The sequence below is a fragment of the Polistes canadensis genome, unplaced genomic scaffold (genome assembly GCF_001313835.1).
Source record: "Polistes canadensis isolate GaletaPanama2010 unplaced genomic scaffold, ASM131383v1 scaffold_192, whole genome shotgun sequence".
NCBI classification, from domain to species: domain Eukaryota; kingdom Metazoa; phylum Arthropoda; class Insecta; order Hymenoptera; family Vespidae; genus Polistes; species Polistes canadensis.
Genome location: NW_014569739.1, coordinates 147,357 through 169,115, shown reverse-complemented (window position 1 = coordinate 169,115; position 21,759 = coordinate 147,357). Strand labels below are relative to the sequence as shown.

The 21,759-nt window shown below is 29.1% G+C and overlaps 7 protein-coding genes across 10 annotated transcripts; 4 read left to right on the top strand and 3 right to left on the bottom strand.

Moving 5' to 3' along the window:
- Positions 1-1,287: 1,287 nt before the first annotated feature.
- LOC106789598 (40S ribosomal protein SA) lies at positions 1,288-3,431 on the bottom strand. The gene is made up of 6 exons (XM_014753959.1): positions 3,331-3,431; positions 2,639-2,800; positions 2,336-2,547; positions 1,856-2,143; positions 1,540-1,764; positions 1,288-1,446 (listed from the first exon to the last, which is right to left on the bottom strand). The coding sequence occupies exons 2-6, from the start codon at positions 2,769-2,771 to the stop codon at positions 1,372-1,374; spliced, it is 933 nt and encodes a 310-aa protein (XP_014609445.1). The 5' UTR covers positions 2,772-2,800; positions 3,331-3,431; the 3' UTR covers positions 1,288-1,371.
- A 211-nt stretch (positions 3,432-3,642) lies between these two features.
- On the top strand, positions 3,643-5,850 carry LOC106789596 (dolichyl-diphosphooligosaccharide--protein glycosyltransferase subunit 1). The gene has a single exon (XM_014753958.1). It carries the CDS (start codon positions 3,781-3,783, stop codon positions 5,608-5,610), a length of 1,830 nt encoding a protein of 609 aa, XP_014609444.1. The 5' UTR covers positions 3,643-3,780; the 3' UTR covers positions 5,611-5,850.
- Positions 5,851-6,213: 363 nt separating this feature from the next.
- On the top strand, positions 6,214-8,700 carry LOC106789599 (putative deoxyribonuclease TATDN1). The gene is made up of 5 exons (XM_014753960.1): positions 6,214-6,491; positions 6,659-6,838; positions 7,296-7,689; positions 7,763-7,966; positions 8,052-8,700. Exons 1-5 carry the CDS (start codon positions 6,452-6,454, stop codon positions 8,155-8,157), a joined length of 924 nt encoding a protein of 307 aa, XP_014609446.1. The 5' UTR covers positions 6,214-6,451; the 3' UTR covers positions 8,158-8,700.
- A 662-nt stretch (positions 8,701-9,362) lies between these two features.
- LOC106789595 (transmembrane protein 214-A) lies at positions 9,363-13,527 on the bottom strand. Its single transcript, XM_014753957.1, has 9 exons — positions 13,326-13,527; positions 12,856-13,058; positions 12,093-12,776; positions 11,757-11,970; positions 11,538-11,677; positions 10,208-10,334; positions 9,833-10,098; positions 9,601-9,752; positions 9,363-9,494 (listed from the first exon to the last, which is right to left on the bottom strand). The coding sequence occupies exons 1-9, from the start codon at positions 13,450-13,452 to the stop codon at positions 9,368-9,370; spliced, it is 2,040 nt and encodes a 679-aa protein (XP_014609443.1). The 5' UTR covers positions 13,453-13,527; the 3' UTR covers positions 9,363-9,367.
- A 968-nt stretch (positions 13,528-14,495) lies between these two features.
- LOC106789582 (neuronal acetylcholine receptor subunit alpha-2-like) lies at positions 14,496-16,627 on the top strand. The gene is made up of 8 exons (XM_014753922.1): positions 14,496-14,571; positions 14,843-15,021; positions 15,124-15,168; positions 15,251-15,360; positions 15,440-15,653; positions 15,747-15,924; positions 16,004-16,156; positions 16,232-16,627. Exons 1-8 carry the CDS (start codon positions 14,517-14,519, stop codon positions 16,591-16,593), a joined length of 1,296 nt encoding a protein of 431 aa, XP_014609408.1. The 5' UTR covers positions 14,496-14,516; the 3' UTR covers positions 16,594-16,627.
- Positions 16,628-17,204: 577 nt separating this feature from the next.
- Positions 17,205-19,233, top strand: LOC106789583 (neuronal acetylcholine receptor subunit alpha-3-like). Its single transcript, XM_014753923.1, has 7 exons — positions 17,205-17,489; positions 17,594-17,638; positions 17,726-17,835; positions 17,952-18,144; positions 18,213-18,390; positions 18,617-18,769; positions 18,868-19,233. The coding sequence occupies exons 1-7, from the start codon at positions 17,232-17,234 to the stop codon at positions 19,227-19,229; spliced, it is 1,299 nt and encodes a 432-aa protein (XP_014609409.1). The 5' UTR covers positions 17,205-17,231; the 3' UTR covers positions 19,230-19,233.
- A 564-nt stretch (positions 19,234-19,797) lies between these two features.
- Positions 19,798-21,726, bottom strand: LOC106789617 (neuralized-like protein 2). Of its 4 annotated transcripts, none has more exons than XM_014753992.1 (3): positions 20,859-21,726; positions 20,470-20,787; positions 19,798-20,381 (listed from the first exon to the last, which is right to left on the bottom strand). In XM_014753992.1, exons 1-3 carry the CDS (start codon positions 21,217-21,219, stop codon positions 20,263-20,265), a joined length of 798 nt encoding a protein of 265 aa, XP_014609478.1. In that variant the 5' UTR covers positions 21,220-21,726; the 3' UTR covers positions 19,798-20,262. The 4 variants fall into 4 exon arrangements, with proteins under 4 accessions (XP_014609478.1, XP_014609479.1, XP_014609477.1 ...); XM_014753993.1 differs by having other exon boundaries at positions 20,492-20,787; positions 20,859-21,725; XM_014753991.1 differs by having other exon boundaries at positions 20,467-20,787; positions 20,859-21,724.
- Positions 21,727-21,759: the final 33 nt, after the last annotated feature.

Sequence of the window (21,759 nt, the reverse complement as noted above, 5' to 3'; positions counted from 1 at the left end):
ATTAATATATAAATATACTCAAATTTATAAACAGTATAATCTTAATTAATGTATACTATTATACTAAAAAAATATACACATATAAATGCATATGAAATAAAAAATTATAAATATCAATTTCTTGTAAAAATAAATTTCATACCATAAAATGAAAAGGAAAAAATAAACATTGTTAATCGGTAAAATTCAATAAATATCAAATAACATTATATGAAATAAATAATAAAATTGCATCATAAATATACGATCTAAAATAATCGTGTCGATAAAAAACTTAAAAAAAATTCACAGATTAATTTTTTAATATTTATACAGGATATTTTCCATAAATTTGGCCGCTTCTGGTACGTCGTACAATCCATTCTTGGGGTTGGAATGATTTATTTAAAACTCGCGGGCTTGTTTGCGTGCCTTGAGAATTCTTGGAATGTTCAGAGCGTACCTTCGTGATCGAAGAACCCGGGAAATTTAAATCCTTTGATCGTTGTAATTGAAGAGGAATATTGGATTGAAGTATTTCTTGAGAAAAAAGTGTATCACCACAGGAATGCAAAGGATTTGTTATCCTGGAGTTTGCATATACCATCGGCAGATGATCGTTAGGTCTAAATTAGATCTATTATTCGAAAGATGTAATTTTTTAATTTTACAATTTTAAATCATTGTTCGTTCAATTCGATTAAACTTACATGGAAACGTTTGTAACCGAAGAATAATGACTGGTATCGTTTTTGAACACTTTTCCAAAAATAATTAGGATAATAAATAGAAGAGCACAGATACAAGGAAGAGCTATTAAATCTGGGGATATGTTTTTAGGGTAATTATTACGTGCTTTAGATTCCAAATCATCCATTTCATCCCCATTTGATTTCCCAAGCCATGGGAGTTCACGAAGAACAATATCCTTTTAGATAAATGTATAAAAATAGAAAAAAAATGAGAATATAAGAACTATTTTTATATTGTCATACGAGTATTTTTCATTAACATTTTGTTAAGGTTAAATATTTATATATATACGTACGCGTATGTAAATATAAATTTCTGGTAGTACCAGTTGTAATAGATAATACACATCACTTACATTTCCCATTATAATAAATATGTTGTGATATCAAATTAATCAATTGGTTAATACGTACGTCACGATTATGTTCAATTTTCAAATGCAATTTCTTATTGTCAGATTTTCAATGTGAAACAATTAGCGACAGTCACGTGTCGATGGTAAATACGCGACTATAGGAAGTATTATTAATTATTAATACCAAATAAGATAAGAAATAAAATAAAAACGTATTTTCATCACTTTATTGAAATGTTGTACAAAGTGAATTAAAAACCATGTTAGGCTCAAAGAGAACGCAATTACCATTTTTCAGTGGTTGCACCTCCCCAACTTTGAACAGCAGCAGTTGGTGTAGTGGACCATTCTTCTGGAGCCTAAAATTGTACAAATAAAATATATAACATTTTTTTACAGAAAATAAGTACAATTACATGTAAATATTATCTTCTAAAGATTAAATATAATACCTGGGATGCCCAATCACCGCCAGCTTGGAATGCTGGTGCAGCAGTGGCAGCTGGAATTGGTGTTGGAGCTGGTGCTGCAACTTCATCAGCCCAATTTTCAGTTGGAACGGCATCAGTATCAACTTCATTAGCCCAACCAGGTTCAGCTGCAGCTGCTGGCTCAACAGGAGCGACGAATTCTTTAGCTGGTGCAATTTCCTTGGCCGCTTGTTCTTCTTTTTCAGCCTACAAAACAATTAAAATTGAAACGTTACAATTTACGTTTTATTAAACGTGAACTTTAAAGTTAAATAAAATGATCAATAAATATACAAACCTCTTCAGGATCTCTGTAAAAGAATAAATCGACAACAACATCCCATTTGGTTTCACGTGGGATTGAACCTCTTAGTCGTAGAACTTCTCTAGCAAGAAGCCACCACATGAGACCAACACTGTGGAAACTCTTAGTATTGCAAGGGATAGCAATGTCGACAAAACGTAGAGGCGAATCAGTATTGCAAAATGCAATAACAGGAATGTTTACATAACTGGCCTCAGTAATAGGTTGATGGTCAGTAGCCGGATCAGTTACGATGAGCAAACGTGGTTCACGGAAAGCAGCCTAAAATGAATATATATATTTATTCTAATATTTGTTAATATCTTTACTTGTTATTATGTTATCTTGTAATAAAATCAGAAAAGATTAAGCCAATTAAAACAACAAGTATTGATTCTGTAATAATTGTTATCATCATGTATAAAAGTAAATGATTATTGAATAATTATAAGCTGATTTCACAAAGTTTAGTACCTGGATCTGATTAGTAAATGCACCAGGTGTAAAACGTCCAGCAATAGGAGTGGCACCAGTATGTGCAGCGAATTTCAAAACTGCTCTTTGTCCAGCAGGACGGCAGCTGATAACTGAAACTTCACTAGGATGTTCAATGGCAACCACAGCACGTGCAGCCAATAATAATTTCTCCCATGTATGACGAAGATTGATGACATTTACACCAGCCCCTATCGATTAATATATTTTATTGATAATTTTCTTTTTCAATTTATTCAGTTACATTCTATAGATATATTTACGCATATGAATGTATCTTACCATCGACTCTCTTCTTGTACACATACTGTTCCATCTGAAAATTAACATTTTCTGCACCTAAGTGAGTGCATGCAGCCAACATTTTAGTTACATCGTCCTCTTTGAGGGCCAACACTTCTAGACCTCCTGACATATTAACGTTGTGGTTTAATTATGATCAACCTGTAATATAAATTAAATTAAAATAGAATACAGTTAATTACTATTAAATTATCATTCATATATTTTACAATAATAATAATTGTAATTATTAAACAATTTTTTAATTAAGTATTATTGTATATTTACAAATTATTTATACATGCATGAGTTTATCTTAATCATATGTAAAAAAAGTAAAAAAAAAAAAAAAGGAAAGCTAACCTCAAATAATTGGTAATATACAAAAATCATTTGATTAAAAAGAAAAATTATATTATCTCTCATAATTAATTCTAATAATATTCTAAGATCATAATAAGTTTAATTATACGAAATATATCTTATGCAGTTACATATATATTTCAATAAGTAGCCACGTGTATCTCAGCATAAAATAAATTAGTAGTTTTTTATTAAAAGTACACGTTATTGTGAAAAATTAATTAAAGTTTATATATGAAAATATTTAAAGAACCTAATTATACACAAATTCGTTAATAATATAAAAAAAAATATAATAAAATAAAATAAAAAATTAGCTTTTAACTTACGTTGAACACGCCACAAGAGGTATTCCGAATGAAGAGGAAGACTCTATTGAGTTCATTCAAGAAACTAATATAAAGACGGAAACTGTGACTACACTAGTCATTTCATTGTAAAAGTTAAATTCAAAAGCAATCATTTTGAAAATCATAAGTAGCAATAATAATTATTTATATAATTTTTATTTATAAAAAAATGTATTTAAAAATTGAAATATATTGGAAAAATCATGAAGGAGTTGGATTTGTTAAATGTTGGTTCCAAAAGTTACTATAGTGAAATATTTAGTAGATTTTGGTAAGACTGATAGCCACGTCTGATGAATGCCTTTAAACGCCATAAGGGTACGCCACGTTCATGTCAGTTATTGTCAGTAACGTATTTACCGGCTCGACTCTAAGAATTAGTAGAATAATCATAAATAATTCTCTTAGATCAAACTAATAACAAAAAGTATGTTTCGAAGTCATCTAAGTAATATAATATGGAGTACCACCGCATTATTTTTGATTTTACATTTTCGTTTTCTTAATGCCGCTGACCTCGTGGATCCGGATTTAAGTTTGAAGATAGTGGAGAAACATATCGATTTGCAATCACAATTGACGAAGATAACAACGAGAATAATATTAGAAAATGGAAGTAAAGATCGACAAATACGACAATTTTTATTTGCCATTGATTCTGGTCATAAAGGCACTCTTAGTTACATATCTGCTCAACGCGAATCTGGAAGAATAGAACTCAAAGTTAAAGAAACTAAAGTAGACAAGCATCCAGATAAAATATTTTACTCTATTGATCTCAAAGATGCCTTATCACAGGGTCGTACAATGTCTGTAGAAGTAGAAACTATATTTACTCATGAATTGATACCGCATCCTAAACAGATTACGCAAAAAGAAAAACAACTTGTTAAATACATTGGAAATGTTTACATCTATACTCCTTATACTGTTGGAAAATTAACTACAACTGTATCATTACCTAGTCGTAACGTTGAAAGTTATTCCAAAATTAAACCTGTATTCCAAAGTGATTCAACGATTACTTATGGACCATATGAAAAGTTACCACCATTTTCTTATGAGGAATTAACAGTACATTTTGAAAATAATAATAAATTCCTCACGGTTACTAGAATCGAAAGATCTATTGAGATATCTCATTGGGGTAATATTGCTGTAGAAGAAAGCATCGATTTAGTACACACTGGTGCTCAACTAAAGGGATCTTTCTCTCGCTACGAATATGCACGTGAAACTAAAACCGGACAAGCAAGCATTCAAAGTTTTGATACTATTCTGCCTGCTGCTGCTTCTGACATTTATTATAGAGACGAAATCGGAAATATTTCTACATCGCACACGCGTATTAAGAAGGATTCCGTAGAATTGAATTTGCGACCAAGATTTCCATTATTTGGCGGATGGAAAACACGTTACACAATTGGTTATAATGTACCCAGCTATGAGTATTTATTCCATTCTGGAGATGAATATGCATTGGAAATGAGATTATTGGACCATATTTTTGATGACATGGTTGTAGACGAATTAGTTGTCAAAATTGTTCTACCAGAAGGATCACGTAACATTAAATTAACTTTACCATATCCAGCTACACGACTGCCAGACGGCTTACATTATACTTACTTGGATACTACAGGTCGTCCTGTCATTTCTGTCACTAAAAAGAATTTAGTTGAAAACCATATTCAAAATTTCAAATTGAAGTATACTTTCCCCCGTCTTTTGATGTTACAAGAACCGCTACTTGTAGCACTTGCATTGTATTTGTTATTTTTGTTGGTCATAACATATGTTCGATTGGACTTTTCTATTGATAAGGATGAAATATCAGAAAGTAAATTACGTATTGCTGGTCAATGTGAGAAAATCTTAGCTGCACAAGACCGTCGAGTAACCTCGTACAATGAATTAGATGACCAATTGAATTACGTAAAAACTAACAAAGATGCCAATGCATTTTTATCTGCTGTAAAGAGCATTAATCAAGAATACAAAAGTGCAACAAGCGCTGTCGCAGAAATAGCTCAACGTTTGAAGGGAGAGTCTGGAGATATGTATGAACGTGTTCAAGAACTCCAAAAATATGACAAACTATTGAGAGAACTTTACAACCAACAACAATCGCTCTATGTAGATAAACTAGTACCAGGAAAAATTGGTCGTCAGCAATTCGTCGAAGCAGAATCAATTATCAATAGAAAAAAAGAAGAATGTGTAGAAAAAATCAATGCCATTGTTAAGTCACTTCAATAATACTACTTTCATAAATTACGTGTTTAACACATTCAGTGAGTTTCAGAACAAAAGACTTAGTAATAATGGTGCATTTGCAATACTGTAAGATTATTATCACATTTGTAAATTAATCTAATATCAATTTGAAATGATGAAGTAAAAAGACTTACTAAAAATGATTCATGCATGATTAATATGGCACTTTAATTGTATTATAAGATTTTTAATAAAGAAGAAAGTAAAAATGAAAGAAAAAAGGAATAATAATCCATAATTTGGCCCTTTAATAAAAGGATTGATATGTTCATTTGTAAAAATTATTTCTTGTAGTAAAAAATAATTAATATAATTATAAGAAAAAATTATAATTTAATATAATATTATATATTGTTGTAACTACTGTAATAGTTGTTTATACATTTATATAGAAATTTATTTCATTTTTCAAATAAAAACTAATATTACTTTAAATCTATATTTTTGTCTTTTCCTTTTATTATTATTATTGTTATGTATTATACACACACAGTGAAAAATGAATTAATAAAAAAAGTATCGTAAACGTTTCAATATCGATAGAGGAATTTCGAGTTCGTTATCATATCACATTTTCTGGGTTGTCACCCCTGAAGTTTATCTCTTGTTAGATCTCGCAAATGAAGTGGTTGCTCTAAGACAAAAATTGCACCAATGATAGCTTAGCACTACTTGTAACGTATGGGAAATGAAAACGTCAAAGCTTTGGAAACAGTACTATCGTCCATGTGTCAACTCATAGAGCCGGTTAACTAAAGGACACCTGCTAACCTCTCAGGGTGTGCCGTGCCTTTTTTCGATTGTCATTCAATATTCATATTTTATGCTTGCTGCCAGAATGACTAATTTACGAAAATTTATAGGTATCATATTTATTTATATATTTTTTTGAAATTATTTAATTTCATTAACGTAGTTATATTATAATTATAATAATGGCTACATGTGTGTGTAAAAAAATATTTAAAATTGAAATTGCATCAGTGTGATTATTAAAGGAAAATATTTAAATAATTTAATATTTTGTTAGATATTGGAGCAAATCTAACTGATCCTATGTATCAAGGAATTTACCATGGTTCACAGAAACATCAGCCGGATTTAGATAAAGTTCTGCAGCGCAGTTGGGACAATAATCTTTCAAGAATTATTATCACTGCGGGTAATATAGAGGAGAGCAAAAAAGCTTTAGAGATAGCTAAAACGGATGGTGAGTTTTTTATTTTATTTTTTTGTTAATTAACTAAATGAGCATGTAAAAAATCTTTGATGACAATGTGCTAAGGTATTAACTAAAATAATAAATAATGAAAATAAATGGAGCATTGTTACTGTCGCGTCTCTCTATCAGGAACAACATAAAGCTCTATCTGTAGTACATAATTCTCATGATTATGAGTTAATAGATTTTATATTATATAACATAACTTATATTTATTGTCATTAGATCTTTATACAATAATTGTGCGAGAAGGAAATGCTGAGAGAGAGATGCTATGGTTGCTGTGATTCTGTTCTGTATCTGTGACAAGAAAATGCATGCGAATGGCATTACACATTTAACTTATGCTATTATACAAATATTTCTGAGGTATTACACTTTTATCTTCATTTTATCAATCAAATTTGGCTCTCTAAGCTGAATTATATTTCAATGTGTATTTCAGAACGATTATTTTCGACGGTTGGTTGTCATCCAACTCGTTGTAATGAATTTGAAGAGCATGAAAATCCAGAGGATTATCTCAAATCATTGTCAGACTTAGCATTGGAAAATAAAGACAAAGTAATAGCCATTGGAGAGATGGGTTTAGATTACGATAGATTGCAATTTTGTCCCAAAGAGATTCAAAAAAAATATTTTGAAATGCAATTGTCTTTGTGTTCGATCTTAAAATTACCGATGTTTTTACATTGTCGTAACGCCAGTGAAGATTTTGTACGCATTTTGAGAAAGCACAAGGATAAAATAACTCCTGGTGTAGTTCATTCTTTCGACGGTAATCCGGAAGAAGCTAATTCTATTTTACAATTGGGATTGTACATCGGTATTAATGGATGGTAGGCAATTATTGTTTGTCTTTTACATTTATTATTATTTAAACTTGTATTTTTCAGTAATTCATGTTAACAGTTCTCTCAAAACAGAAGACAACCTATTCTCGATCACATCTATTCCGTCAGACAGACTTATGATCGAAACGGATTGTCCTTGGTGCGAAATTAGAGCAACCCATGCTTCCGCGAAGGATGTTATTACTCATTTTCCTTCTGTTAAAAAAGAGAAATGGCAACCCGATCGTATGGTCAAAGGAAGAAATGAACCCTGTACGATAGTGTAAGTAATTCCTGCTATTAATACCGTCTTACAAGATTAAAAGAAAAGAGAAATATATTATTTATATATTCTTAATATATTGCAGTCAAATATTGGAGATACTGGCTCGTATCAGGGATGAAGAGGAAGAATATCTTTGCAACCAAATATACAAAAATACAATGAAAGTATTTTTTCCAAATGATTTATAAGGTGTGTCGCAATGAATGAGTAACAATTGCATATTTTTCAAGGAAGCACTGTTCATATGCATTTTATATGCGTGCCGTATTTATTACGAATAATCAGGGATATGAAAAAAATCGCGTTCTAAGCAAGACTTAAAGTTTACCAGAAGCATTTACTGACAAAAAACGAAATATATATATATATATAAAAGATAAGAAGAAAGGGCAAATCTCATTTTTACACGCATAGCTTTCGTGGTTATCCTCGGATGCCACGTTCCATTGATCTCTTCTTACACAAAACTACAATATAATAAATAAGCATATACGAGCTAATTTTTTGGTGCATTTGGTGCAATTGGAAAATAAATCTACAAGCCTAAATTTATCAAAAAATCGGTTCACGTGTGCCTACTTATTTTTGTTAAAATTATTGCTATTGCCAACAACAAACATCACCTTCCATCAATCAGATGCACTTTCATTGATATTATCATAATTCTTCTTCTTCTTCTTCTTATTATTATTATTATTATTATTAATAGTATCATTATTAATTAATATTACCATAATTATTAATAATAATTGTTTATTGCTAAGTTTATTAATATATTATTTGGTATTCATACGATTATTATCTGTACACTTGTATTAAATAATGATTGCTAAATTTCATAGATTATTTGTCTGTTTTTATTATTACTACTATGAAAACATTTACAAATTGTAATTTTTTTTTTATTAATCTGTTATTCTATGTAATGTTATATTAACATTTAAAAAGTATAATTTTTGAATATCTTTGTGAGTATATCGGAAAAAATAATAAATTTTATTTAAGATGTTATTTGATGAGTATACATAAAAAAAAAAGAAAAAAATTTTTCGAATACATTAATGATACATTAGATAAATGTTATTAAACTAAAATTTCGTCTTCATTAACACACGTGTTTCGTTTCTGATACTAGTAACAAGTTAAAAAGAAAATTCCATATTTACGTATATAATTATCGTCGATAAGTATTCAAAATGTTTCGGAAATGCATATTATAAATGCCAAGATTTGGATAGGAGACACATTTTTGGAATATCACAGGTACGATGGCCGCTATGACATGATCATTGAAACTATACAACCTTTCTTTCATTTCTTAACAAATAAATGCAGAGACAGGAGGCGATTTCATTTACAAACAATGAAATCAATTGGAAATTAAATAACTAAGTTATTTCATGAAACTTTTGAAAATGATTGTACTTTTTCGTATACCCAATCGTAAGTTTGACTGGCGTACGTCTGCGTTACATTTATAGCACGATTAGCAAAAATTTGAAGACTTTCTGGACTGAGTTTGCCGCTGAAACAAGATAATAAAAAAATCAATACAAATAAAAAGAAAAATAAATAAAATTATAAAAAACTACAATTGTTACATAATAATTTGATATTATATAAAAACTTACATGAAAACATTTTTTTGTAACCAATGACTTGCAAAATGGAAATGTTCGGTAAGTTTTTCTCCGGCTATTATTGAATAAGTTTTAACGAGTTGAAGCCCTCGAATGCTTTGCTCTTCAATTTCTTCAATCATTCCCGGAAAATAATGCTCGATCTGCAGAAGAATAAACAATTCAAAGTTGCGTTTAATAAAAATACAAGCTAATATTAAAAATAATTTACATGTATACATACTGTTTCATGAACCACAGGTCCATTTTTTTCTATGCATAATGCTACATTATTATACAATCGCATAGAAAGATTTCTTGTTATCAGATACAAATCAACTCCTAATTTAATGTATGGTGTACAAAAGTCAACAGCAGCTTTGTGATATTCTGGTGAACTATCTTTTATAGTTTCACCTATTTTGTTGGTATACACCTTAGTTGTCGACCATAATTTCGATGTATGCGCAGTTATTCCACTATTTCTTAAAAATTTTCCTGTATCTGAAGCTAACACAAAAAAGAAAATAAAAATAACAAAAACAAACAACACCAATACTATAAAATAGAAAATAATTAACAGCTAGTAATTAGACAACAAAATTATAATACAACTTACCTTCAAAACTGCCATGTTTCTGATAATCATAAGTTAAAATAGCACCAATAAGTATTAACAAAAATAAACTTCCTTTTTTCCAAGCAAATTTTTTATCGTTGGAAGCAGTCATTTTCTTTAATATTGCCTAAAAAATAAACGTAAATAAAAATTTATGATAATTAGTATTAAAAGGAGGAAAATCAATATGTAACAACGACAAGGTTTTTCAAATCGTATTAACGGAATTACTATTGGTAAGAATAGGAGGAAGAGAGAGAGAGAGAGAGAGAGAAACGAATTGTTATCTAATAATTTTCTCTTTCATTAATTACATATTGTAGATAGATGAGAATAAACGATAACAAATATCACATCGTTAGCTTACCTTCTAGAATTAAAAGTTAAAGAAAATCTAGATTTAATTGTATTATTATATTCACGCAGGATAATAGAGAAGAGATCGTTAAAGAACTAATACAAGCGTACATACGATGTCAATGTCGTTACTGATGATGACGAAGGGTAACGTGCGATCGATAGTGCGCATACGAAACAACCTAACCTCTAGGATTATTCATACGTATATCAGAAAAAAATTAAAGCTCTAACCAAAACAAATTATAAATAAAATTAAAAAAGATTTAAATGAATGCGATTAACATTTGTTTAGATCACCGATTGTTTCGAAATAATAAACAACCAATGACAACGCGTATATACATTTGTCGTTATATTATTGGACCACGCGTATTTCAAAATATCTTTCAATTAGCGCGCTATTTTTTAAAATTGTAATCAGAATTTTGAAGAGTACTTACAATAAGTACAGTTGAGTTTTCTTAAGTGAAGTTAGACGTTTGCTTAAATTTCTTTACTTTATGTCGGTTTATATGGAAATACTAACTCGTTCTACTTTTTGGAACAGAATTTACGACCTAACTGAACTTACATAGTTTATAGTTTAGTTTTATAGTTAATTTTTCTACACAATAATCGGTACTATTGTATTCTATATTATTTCTATATATTCACCATTTCTTTATAAGATATTTTTTAAATATTTTTTTTTACATTAATACCATAAATATAGATTTTTTGCTTACTACGTATTTCGTTACTTATTTATTGCCTTTTAGATTATAGGAGAATAATACTGAACTAAAGTTTAAATGTTAAAATATAAATTATGTGATCAGACATTAATAATAATATTCTTATTGCAAAATCTATATTTATATAGACAGTCATCATTTTTTTAATAGTCATAATTCTTTTTTATCCTTGTATGCTAGAGCATAATATTTGTAATAAATTATCAAGCAAATCATAATTACAATATTCAACTTACGTCACGTATTTTGATACAAGAATTAGCAAGGCTTTCTTCTTTCCCTTTTTTCCACTTTTCGTTACTATTTTGGAAGAACAAAAGAGTTTCTTTGAAAGATTCCGTATTCAGATTTGATTTTAAGGAATCCCATTTGTTTTCTGTTAAAAAACAAAAGAAAATAAAAATGTTTGATTACTGAAATTTAATTCTATTTAATATAGAAATATATATTCTTACCGATATATGTTAAAAGAAGATTAGATTGATATAAATTCTTTAGATAAATAGATTTCCAAGTAGAAAGGCAATGGACATCTGTAATAATACAATCTGCAAGTGCTTTTACTAATTCATCTCTATAGCTTTGATTTATTTTCTGGTTGATTTTACCAATTAGTGTTTCAAAGAAATTTGAATCATTTATTTTAGTTTTATTTTTGAATAATATCAACTAAAAAAAAATAAATTCATATTGATAATAATAACTTTTAGCTATTATTTTGAATCTTTATGAATATATATATATATAATTAAGTTAGTTAATTTCTTTGTAAAAAAGAAAAAACCACTTACTCTTAATTTTTCAATGCTAATATCTATATCCTTTCCAACAGTTAGAGGAATGTTATATTTTCCAGAATAAGTATCTTCTATTATATTTAAATAAAGTTCTGGAGTAAGATCTTGTACGTTTTCATGGCCAAAGACAAGATCATTCAGAAGTTGTACAATATAGTTGGCATAACTTTTAGTTATCAATAATGGTGACATCACTTCGTGCCATACCTTTAAACCAACGACTAAATCTTTTTCGCCGGCTTGTGACAGTGCCCAAAGTAAAGACAAACCTATGGTTTTTCTATTCTGATAAGAATTTCTTACGCTTATTAGTTTAGGAATATTAGCTATGGTCATTTTTGGATTTAAACGTGCCAAAAGTTGCAAAAATATTTTATGACCAACGACGGGTGTTCCTTTGGCCATATCGGTAGCCATGGTAGTTAAAGTAATTTCATAAAATAATTGAGCCGTTTGTTCACCCGCCATTTTAACAGCTCTTTCCATGGTAGATGATATTGATTTTGGTACGATGCTTAATGGATAATCTTTAGGTTTTCCAGAAAATACAGCATCTTCTTTCTCAATCGGTATCTTAACGTTAAGATACGCAACGAGATTCTTTAACCATATTAACGGAGCTTCTGGATACTGGAGTTTACCAGTAGTTAAAATATCTGAGAAATCATCTGGATTAATCTGTAAATATAACAGAACCGATATATATTAAATTGTAACATAAAAATCCAATTGAAAAATACAAATTATACGTATATACCGCATTAAGCGCATCCTTTATCGTCTTTGGTGGTTTCTCCTTAGGTTCTTGTTTCTTTTTCTCAGTCTGTTGTTGCTGTTGTTTCTGTTGCCTTCTTTTTTCCTCATTTTCTTTTGTCTTATTGTCTTTTTCCTTAACTAATTTCTTATTTTCTTTATTGCTCTCCAAATTGTCATACAAAGTTTTCACTTGATTTAACGGAACTAAGAAAAAGAGATATACTATTAATAATCTTTCACGCTTTCACTTAATGAAAGTTATTCTTTAATTGGCATCTATAGTGCATGTTTGATCATATAACCAAATATATTTTTACAATTATGAAAATATTAATAGATATGAATAAAATATTATATCATTTTAATAAATTTAAATGAAAATCGACCAAAATATTCATGAAATTTTATTGGTAAAAAGAAGATAAAGATAAGCTATAGATAAACATTGAGTTAGGTTAAACGTGTTCTTACGAAAATCTTCGACTTTTGGAGCATTTTCGATAAATTTCTTCTTTTCTGCTTTCGTCAATTTAGTTGCTTTTCCATTACTACGATCCTTTTTATTTTTTCCAACTACTTCCCAGCCACCAGATGACATCTTGTAAAGAACGTGGTAAACAATAAGGCAAATGACAACACTGTCTCGAAGGCACTGAAGTAGCGTTTGTTGGCAGTTTGTTGCCGACTGAACATTTTACGTGGTCGCGCATGCGCATTTTCCTATTTGCCACGCGCTGTACTTTTACTCTGTTATCGATGAAAAAAAGAAAAAGACAAAAAAGACATGTCCCATTTCCTATGCATATCGTAAAGAATTGTAGTAGACATCCCCAATTATTGAGAAAATTAAAACGACGACAAAAATATTTATGAGAAAGTAATAAAATTATTTTCATATAAAATTTAAATAATAAAATATTAATGAAAATAATCGAAAATCTTTTTCAATTTTGATATAATCACAACGATCCAAATATAAAAGGTTATCGATTAATAATATTTTTATAATATATTGTCACATGTTTTTCATTCTTTTTTTTCACTTCGTTTCAGAAATTTATATATAGAAACAGTTAACGTTTATATTAATAAACGATGACGCGGATCTTTAAGATACGTCATCGTTTTCTACCTTTCTCTTTTATATTACTCAAGAAAACCTCTTCTATAATATTAGAAAAAGTTTAAAATATTTATTCTGAAATGATTTACAAAATATTTTACGGAATGCAATCGGAAAGCAAAATTAAATATTTCGAAGCCTGATTTTTCATTGTGGGTAAATTTAAAAATGGCCTTGTTAAAAAGAGAATCAAACGTAATCAAAATAAATCACATTTTTCCAAAATTTTATTTTAATAAATTCTTTTTTTAATTAAATGTAATATTTATAAATTTGATATTTGTTTATAAATGATTCTTTTTCATAATATTGCTTTAAAAATTGATAGAATTTGTTATGGAGAAAATCGCATTATAATGATAGCAGTTAAAAAAAAAGAAGAATGTAAAAATAAAAAAAAATTTTCATGAACAGATATTGATAGGCCGGTATGGGGGGCGTTAGAAGTTTCGTATTTCATGGGGCGTTTTGTTAATTATTTCGCTGCTAATGGTAATTCAACTTAGTCGACTTGGAGCTGTTGGCTCATTTTAACCAAAATGAGGATACCGTGGTTGTTCGGTTTCTTTATCATTTCTTTGCTGGAATGGACTAGTACGTGAATGACAAAATTTTAGCGCCACATTTATAATGAATTTATACAGAGTGATTAATCTATTATCTTCTTTATAATTTACAAAATTATACCTAATGTGATTTAGGAAAAAATAAAAAAAAGAATACTAATAAAAATGTCGGAATTGATGAGTTTAGTAAAAAGAAAAACAAAGATGTGCAGAATTTCATCTTTTTTTTCGTCTTTCTTTGGGTTTTTGATTAATTATTATTATTAATAGATACATTTGTTTTATTGTATAATTTGTAGATGCTATCAAGTTACCGTCAATTATTACACCTGGATGCAAGCCTATCGAGAATACGTCGATGATGATGAAATTAAAGAGACATCTTTTTTGTGAATATGATTCAACCGTTCGACCTACAACCAATCAGCAAGAGGTCACTAATGTTACATTGGAACTCGTACCAAGGTTTTTAGAATTTGTAAGATTTTGTTTAATGTAAATTCTAATATAAAATTAATTATTTCAATATAATATATTATATCGTAACTTTCTTTTTATTTATGTTTTATTTTTTAATTAGAATGATTGGAGTAGTGCGATGACTCTTCACAGTTGGATGGCTCTTGTGAGTAAGATACCATATTCAATTCTTTTTTTATCCTTTGCAAATATTTTTATCTTGATTTTACTTTCATTTTTATTAACAGAACTGGAAGGATGAACATCTCACTTGGAATCCTAGCAATTTTGATGGTATTACTTCTCTTCATATAAGTAGCGATGAAATATGGGTACCAGATTTATCAGTTTATAATTCGTAAGTAAAAAAAATATTTGAAAATTTGTTTTTTCTTCTTAAATTTATTTTTATTATAGTCAAATGATTAACGTTGCAGGGGTGATATGTCATTAGAACAAAATGGTGTTCCCTCGACCAAATGTTTGCTCATTAACACAGGCTCGGTTATGTGTATACCGGCATTGTCATACGTAACCAAATGTATCACGGATTTTACTTTTTGGCCCTACGATAAGCACGTATGTCGTATTAGGTTTGGTTCGTGGTCGCATACTGGAGAAGAAATTAATTTTCATTTCGATAAAAAAGGAGTACGTTTGTTTTTTTTCGAAAAATATTAAATCTTGAACACATGAATTTTTTTTCATAAAAAAGATAATTATTAAAATAATTATTAATTATAGTACGAGATGGACGGTTATGTGAATAATACGGAATGGAGTTTGAAAATCTCAAGTGCTACGAAGACAGTAAAAAAATTCGATTGTTGTCCTAATGATACCTTCCCTGTACTTATTTATACCTTTTTAGTAGAAAGACAATCAGGATTGGTACATGTCACTGTTGTTACACCTGCCATAAGTTAGTTGATCTTGATAATATTAATCGAAATCACGTTTAGAATATTCTTTTGATTGTTTATAATTTTTCTTTTTAAAAGCTATGGTAGTGTTAACATTGACGGTTTTATGGTTGGACTCAAGGTCGACCGAAAGAATAGCAATGGCGGCTATAAATTTCATTTGTCATTTTCTTTGCCTTTTTGATTTGCACTGGCAAGTACCCCATAACGGTGAAAATGTACCACACATTTGTAAGTATCTTGACAAATCAGCAGTTCGTTTGCGCAATATTGAAAGGTTTAATTAAAAAGTCTTAACAATTTCAGTATTGTTTTATCGCGATTCTCTTGCGTTAGCTGCATTCGCATTGATCTTGACAGCTTTGCTAAGAAAATTACAAAATATGAACATGGAAACACCAAGTTGGGTCTCGTCAACAATCACTTTCGTTTTGAATAACAGAGCTGGACGTTTTTTGATCCTAACTGACGATGAATCGAAAACCTCGACCACTGGTATATTGGCCAATGAAACGGAGGAAAATTCAGATTTAACGAAAGTAAGTGACGGGAAGAAGGAATCATCTTGGCGACAATTTGCTGCAATCGTCGAATGGTTGTCTTTCATAGCTGTTGTTTTGACCTACTTGATTAGTTTTACTATTCTTGTACCTTCCAATCAGAGTTAAAATTATTTATAAATAATGTACTTTTTAATTTCTTCTTTTTACGACAATCAAAAAAAGAAAAAGAAAATTTGTACATAAAATTTATTCATTGAATTATATTATTATATTTAAAGATACACATAAATGTATTTTGTAATTCTACTTAATATTTGTAGTATGTACATTGAATAAATTACATAAACTGTTAGTTATTATAAAAAATACTTGTTTCGATTCTTAAAAACCCTTTTAATACTTAATGTGACAAAATATAGAAAGTCAAGCCTAATTAATAATAATAATAATAATAATAATAATAATAATAATAATAATAATAATAATAATAATAATAATAGTTTATTCAATAATTATTATCTAATTTATAAAAAAAATAAACGAAGTGAGTTTGATGAATATTGACGCAGAGATTTTTCTCGTCAAAATGATTTTGATTTAATTGGAATTAACTGGTTACTCCAATAATGTTATGGTGTGCATATATATATAAATCTTTTCAAATGATAAGAATATGATTTCTGGTGGGCGGTCATTAATCTGTGCAGTTTTATATTACATTGGGCGTACCGTCGTTTCTTTCAATTTTAACGTATAAACAGTTCAGTTGTTAAGTACGGACGTTTTAATTGTCATCATTCGCGATGATGTTCAACAAAATAAGCATTATTTTGTTTGCTCTGATATTAATTGGATATGTTACTTCTGGTGATGCATTTTTTTCTTTACGTGATTATGAGGTAGAGGAAAGCATAGGATGTAAAGAAATCGAAACAAAGTCTGCGGTTCTTCAGTTAAGGAGACATCTTTTTTGCGAGTATGTTGAAGATATCAGACCGGTGTCAGATCATAGAACAAAGACATCTGTCTATTTTGGACTTTTGCCGAAATTTATCATCAATGTAAGCATTATTCAGATTTTTATTTAATAAACACATTTTTTTGTTAATAATGAAATGTATTTTGTTTGTTCGTTTTCTTTTATTTCGTTAATATCGTTTGTTAGAATGAGTTAGCTGATTCCATGGAATTACATTGTTGGGCAATACTCGTGAGTAAAATAATATATTTTATGTATTTGTATACATTTATATTTTTTGTTTGTTTTAATATTATTTTTTGTATATTTGTATGTAAGATGTGGCATGATGACCATCTTACTTGGGAACCGTCGCAATTTAACGATGTTAAATTCCTTCACGTAATAAGTAGAGAATTATGGACACCGGATATCATGGTACACAATTCGTAGGTTGATTTTAATATATATATATATATATATTATGTCACTGTTTTATCGTTTTAGATTATATATATTTATTTTTATTTACATTTTATTTGTTTGTTTTTTATCTTGCGTATAGTGAAGAACACGAAATACCATTTGACAATTGCTGGTTATCCAACACAGGTAGAGTCAAATGTGTACTTACAACTAAGTTTTCAGTAAAATGTCTTAAGGATTATACCTGGTGGCCTTACGACGTACAGAATTGTACTATTCAAATTGGTTCCTGGTCCCATTCTAGCGAGGAGATTGATTTTCTTGAAACCGGAGTACGAAATATTTGATTAAATATTTTATTTTAATATTTTGTATTTTCTTTGAATTATATTTTATATAGAATATCATGTACGAGTTTCAAAAAAATATGGAATGGAATGTGGTACAAACTAACGTTACTACCCACACGGAACCTTTCAAATTTGGAATGAATATGACATCTCAAATAATTTCTTTTAATTTTATCTTGAGACGACATTATAACGATATCCGTGTCATTCACTTGTTATTAATTATCAGTACGTATAATTTTTGTTAATATTATTCGTTTATTAAATTATATAAAAATTATTATCTTTTTTTTATATAAGATAAAAAAATGGTTATATAAACATATCGTACGTGTCGCGAAAATTAATTTGAAGTTTGAAAGAGCGGGAAAAAAGATGGCGACACATGCGCAATGGCGGTAAAAATTTGATTTACGTTGATAGATTTATTTCTTTATTTTTTTTTTATTTTTAGTATTAATAATAATGACACTGACGACTCTATGGCTGGATCCAAAATCTATCGAACGAATGATACTTGCTAATTTAAATTTCATTTGTCACTTGTTATACTTACAAATTTTTCGCTGGGATATGCCTGGAATTGCTATTGAATCTGCGATGTTATGTGAGTATTTTTTCGTATTCATTTATATACAAAAAATTTTGTTTCTAATCGACAATTTTATAGATCAGTTTACTTTTTTAATTTTTACTTTTTCACAGTGCAACTCTTCGAAAAGTCATTTGCTTTAGCATGTTTTACTCTTATCGTGACAAGTATTTTACGACGTTTGTTAGAATTAACTACAGAGACTCCTACATGGATCGCAATGAGAATTTCTGCAATTGTTAAGAGTAAAATAGGACGGATTCTTCTTATTAGTATTTTAGATCCTAAAGCATCCGCTGAATTGGAAATTAAAGCCGAAGACAATACCAATCTTGTAAATTTTAAGAAAAATGAAGCATCTTGGAAACATGTTGTGATGCTTATCAGTTGGATCAATTTTTTTTGCATTTTTCTTGCTTACATCATTTTGATTAGCATATATTTTCCAACCGAATCTTCTGGAAATAATATTTAAAACATTTCGCCTGATTATTTTCTTTTTAATAAATTTATAATTGGTAGAGATTAATTAATGATGATGATTTAATCTACTACTAAAAAATTATACTCTAAAACAATATCATATTTGATAATCTTGATAGTGTTAAGTAATATATTAAATTACGAGTAATAACATATTTTTTTTTTATTTTCATTGGAGAAACAAATAAAAAAAAAAGGAAGAATGTTACCTAAATGAATAAAAATGTTTAGTTATAAATACATTTATTTTGAAAAACATCTCAGATTTTGAAAGATTTTTATGCATTCATACAGTCATTCTCACTGTAGTCAAACGTTGATTGCTACCAAAAATTCTCGTCAATATAATTACTTCTATTTCGTATATTGTATATAACAAATTATCATATTAATAAGAAATATTAAATCTTGCGCATTGAGTATCATTGGGCATGTCTTATTATAGATTCATTTTGTTCTCAATTTATAGTCACATGTTGAATAATAGATTTTATTATTATATAATAATTATAGTAATAATTTTCAAATAGAATGAGAAGGCCTTATAATAAGAGATAGCCTTCGGTTTATTTGATTCTTTTTTTAAATGTCGCGGTTCATCTTGTTCCTTTTTTTTTTCTTTTTTTAACAATATTTTCTTACATTATTTACACTCGCGAATGGAGTAATAATTATATTATTGGAAGGAGATAACTTACATACTAGATGTGAATGTTATTTTAATGCACTCTCATATACAAATATTAATATGATTTTTGTTTATAAAAAAATTCTTTATCTAAATAATAATAATAATAATGGAAAGATGTACAAATATTTTCATTACGTATAATTTACGCATGACTTTATAATATAACCATGTAGAAATAGTTAATACAAAAATAAATGCAAAAAAAAGAAAAGAAAAACAAATCCCTAAAGTGATATATAGTAGAAAAACAAGAAAAAACGAAATGGCAGTTGATATATGAAGATAAAAACAGAAGAAATGAAAAAAAATAAAATAGAATGGAATGTTATAACTCTCACTGCGACTGGTAAAGTAAATAATCCTTTAATATCCGAGGAAGTGGAAGAGAGTCTACTGCGTTCCTTTTGGTATATTGTAAAATAGCATCTCTACAGGCGCTTTGTAATGTTGACACTGCATTAAAATATATTTTTATAAATTATAAGCTGCAAATAGATTAAACAGAGAGTAATATGGAAAATAAGGAAATAATGTATACCACCATATAGTTGCACTATTCTCACTTGTTTTGTAGTACCGTAAACATCTACTACAGCATGTAATGGTCCAGCTTTGTAAGGTATATCCTTACTACATACTCCTTGATCTTCTCCATTAATAATAAAATGCATTTCAGCAGTATCTGATCCAGTTTGTGGAACGTACATAATTCCAATACGGCTACCAGCATCGGTGGGTAAAATATAGTGGGATCCAATAGCACTGGGTCGAAGAGCATTAAATGGTATAACACCACGAGATGTTTGAACTTTTACTCCATCTGTGATCAGTTTTTTCTCTCTCATAGGGATACCTTCGCCTTATACAATATAAAATATAAAATTATTTACAAAGACAGTCTACGGATAATAAAAGTTAATTTTTTCTCACCGTAGCCAGTCCCAGCGATACCTTCAAAGCTATCCCAAATATTGTAACTTTTGGTAATAGCAAAGATCCAGCTATTGCCCAGTTTAACAAGATTAGGCATGCCATATTGAGGCAGATTGTTTTTAACGGAGGCTGGATCAATTAAAGTCAAACCAAGACGCATGTGACCGCTCCAACCACTTTCAGTTTTCTCTATTTCAACTAGGAAAATTTCACCAGGTTGTAATGGTTTTTCACTGAATGCTAAAGAATTAGCAAAGCTTGCTGTGCGATAAGCAACTGTACTATCTTCACATAGTATGATGTTCTCCCCATGAGTTGGATGAAATCTCGTTACCATTTTTGTCGATTTTTCAGCCATTCTGTCTCCCCAATGACTTTAAATTTATAATAATTGACTACTAAGAGTCGTCAAATTCCTCAAACATACTAAGAAGTTCGTTGAACTCCATTGATGAAGGGTTGGCCAAGGTTAAACGGGATGATTTACGTTTAATTTCAAATGTATCTTCAATCCGTATTTTGATAAAATAACCTCTAGAATGGAGAGAGCATCTTCTAAATAACACATCGAAATGCTGTAAGATCTAACTGATTCCCTTCTTGGCTACTACATCCTTTAATTGAAACTTGGAATTGAAGGTTAAGATAATGTCATCACTAAATTTGAAATGAATTATCGAAGCAATTAATAAATAAAGCAACGGTTTTAGAAATTTAATTGTGTTGACAAATCCAAAGACTCGAAGTTTAATGACGTAATTTATCCTCGTGTTTACTAATCGAACGTCCACCATTACGAATGCTAGGGCAGCTTGAAATCGGAGCACGCGCGGCTCTCAAAAGGAAATCATTCTCCTCCTCACCGACTGACCAGTGTCGCTGTAATATTAGGAATTAA

What these genes read in the sequence shown, in the direction of transcription:
- LOC106789596 (XM_014753958.1), top strand. Translation starts at nt 3,781, where the DNA reads ATGTTTCGAAGTCATCTAAGTAATATAATATGGAGTACCACCGCATTA.
- LOC106789595 (XM_014753957.1), bottom strand. Translation starts at nt 13,452, where the DNA reads ATGTCATCTGGTGGCTGGGAAGTAGTTGGAAAAAATAAAAAGGATCGT. An exon ending in TTAGCATTGAAAAATTAAGA is followed by an intron (nt 11,971 to 12,092) that starts GTAAGTGGTTTT and finishes ATTTTTTTTTAG; the next exon opens with TTGATATTATTCAAAAATAA. An exon ending in GAAACATGGCAGTTTTGAAG is followed by an intron (nt 10,099 to 10,207) that starts GTAAGTTGTATT and finishes TTTTTGTGTTAG; the next exon opens with CTTCAGATACAGGAAAATTT.
- LOC106789598 (XM_014753959.1), bottom strand. Translation starts at nt 2,771, where the DNA reads ATGTCAGGAGGTCTAGAAGTGTTGGCCCTCAAAGAGGACGATGTAACT. An exon ending in GTACAAGAAGAGAGTCGATG is followed by an intron (nt 2,548 to 2,638) that starts GTAAGATACATT and finishes ATTAATCGATAG; the next exon opens with GGGCTGGTGTAAATGTCATC. An exon ending in CATTTACTAATCAGATCCAG is followed by an intron (nt 2,144 to 2,335) that starts GTACTAAACTTT and finishes TATTCATTTTAG; the next exon opens with GCTGCTTTCCGTGAACCACG.
- LOC106789582 (XM_014753922.1), top strand. Translation starts at nt 14,517, where the DNA reads ATGAGGATACCGTGGTTGTTCGGTTTCTTTATCATTTCTTTGCTGGAA. An exon ending in TTCACAGTTGGATGGCTCTT is followed by an intron (nt 15,169 to 15,250) that starts GTGAGTAAGATA and finishes TTTTATTAACAG; the next exon opens with AACTGGAAGGATGAACATCT. An exon ending in GATTTATCAGTTTATAATTC is followed by an intron (nt 15,361 to 15,439) that starts GTAAGTAAAAAA and finishes TTAACGTTGCAG; the next exon opens with GGGTGATATGTCATTAGAAC.
- LOC106789617 (XM_014753991.1), bottom strand. Translation starts at nt 21,219, where the DNA reads ATGGCTGAAAAATCGACAAAAATGGTAACGAGATTTCATCCAACTCAT. An exon ending in TATCGCTGGGACTGGCTACG is followed by an intron (nt 20,788 to 20,858) that starts GTGAGAAAAAAT and finishes ATATTGTATAAG; the next exon opens with GCGAAGGTATCCCTATGAGA. An exon ending in AATAGTGCAACTATATGGTG is followed by an intron (nt 20,382 to 20,466) that starts GTATACATTATT and finishes ATTTTAATGCAG; the next exon opens with TGTCAACATTACAAAGCGCC.
- LOC106789583 (XM_014753923.1), top strand. Translation starts at nt 17,232, where the DNA reads ATGATGTTCAACAAAATAAGCATTATTTTGTTTGCTCTGATATTAATT. An exon ending in TCACTTGTTATTAATTATCA is followed by an intron (nt 18,391 to 18,616) that starts GTACGTATAATT and finishes TTTTATTTTTAG; the next exon opens with TATTAATAATAATGACACTG. An exon ending in TATTGAATCTGCGATGTTAT is followed by an intron (nt 18,770 to 18,867) that starts GTGAGTATTTTT and finishes ACTTTTTCACAG; the next exon opens with TGCAACTCTTCGAAAAGTCA.
- LOC106789599 (XM_014753960.1), top strand. Translation starts at nt 6,452, where the DNA reads ATGCTTGCTGCCAGAATGACTAATTTACGAAAATTTATAG. An exon ending in TACATCGGTATTAATGGATG is followed by an intron (nt 7,690 to 7,762) that starts GTAGGCAATTAT and finishes TCATGTTAACAG; the next exon opens with TTCTCTCAAAACAGAAGACA. An exon ending in AATGAACCCTGTACGATAGT is followed by an intron (nt 7,967 to 8,051) that starts GTAAGTAATTCC and finishes AATATATTGCAG; the next exon opens with TCAAATATTGGAGATACTGG.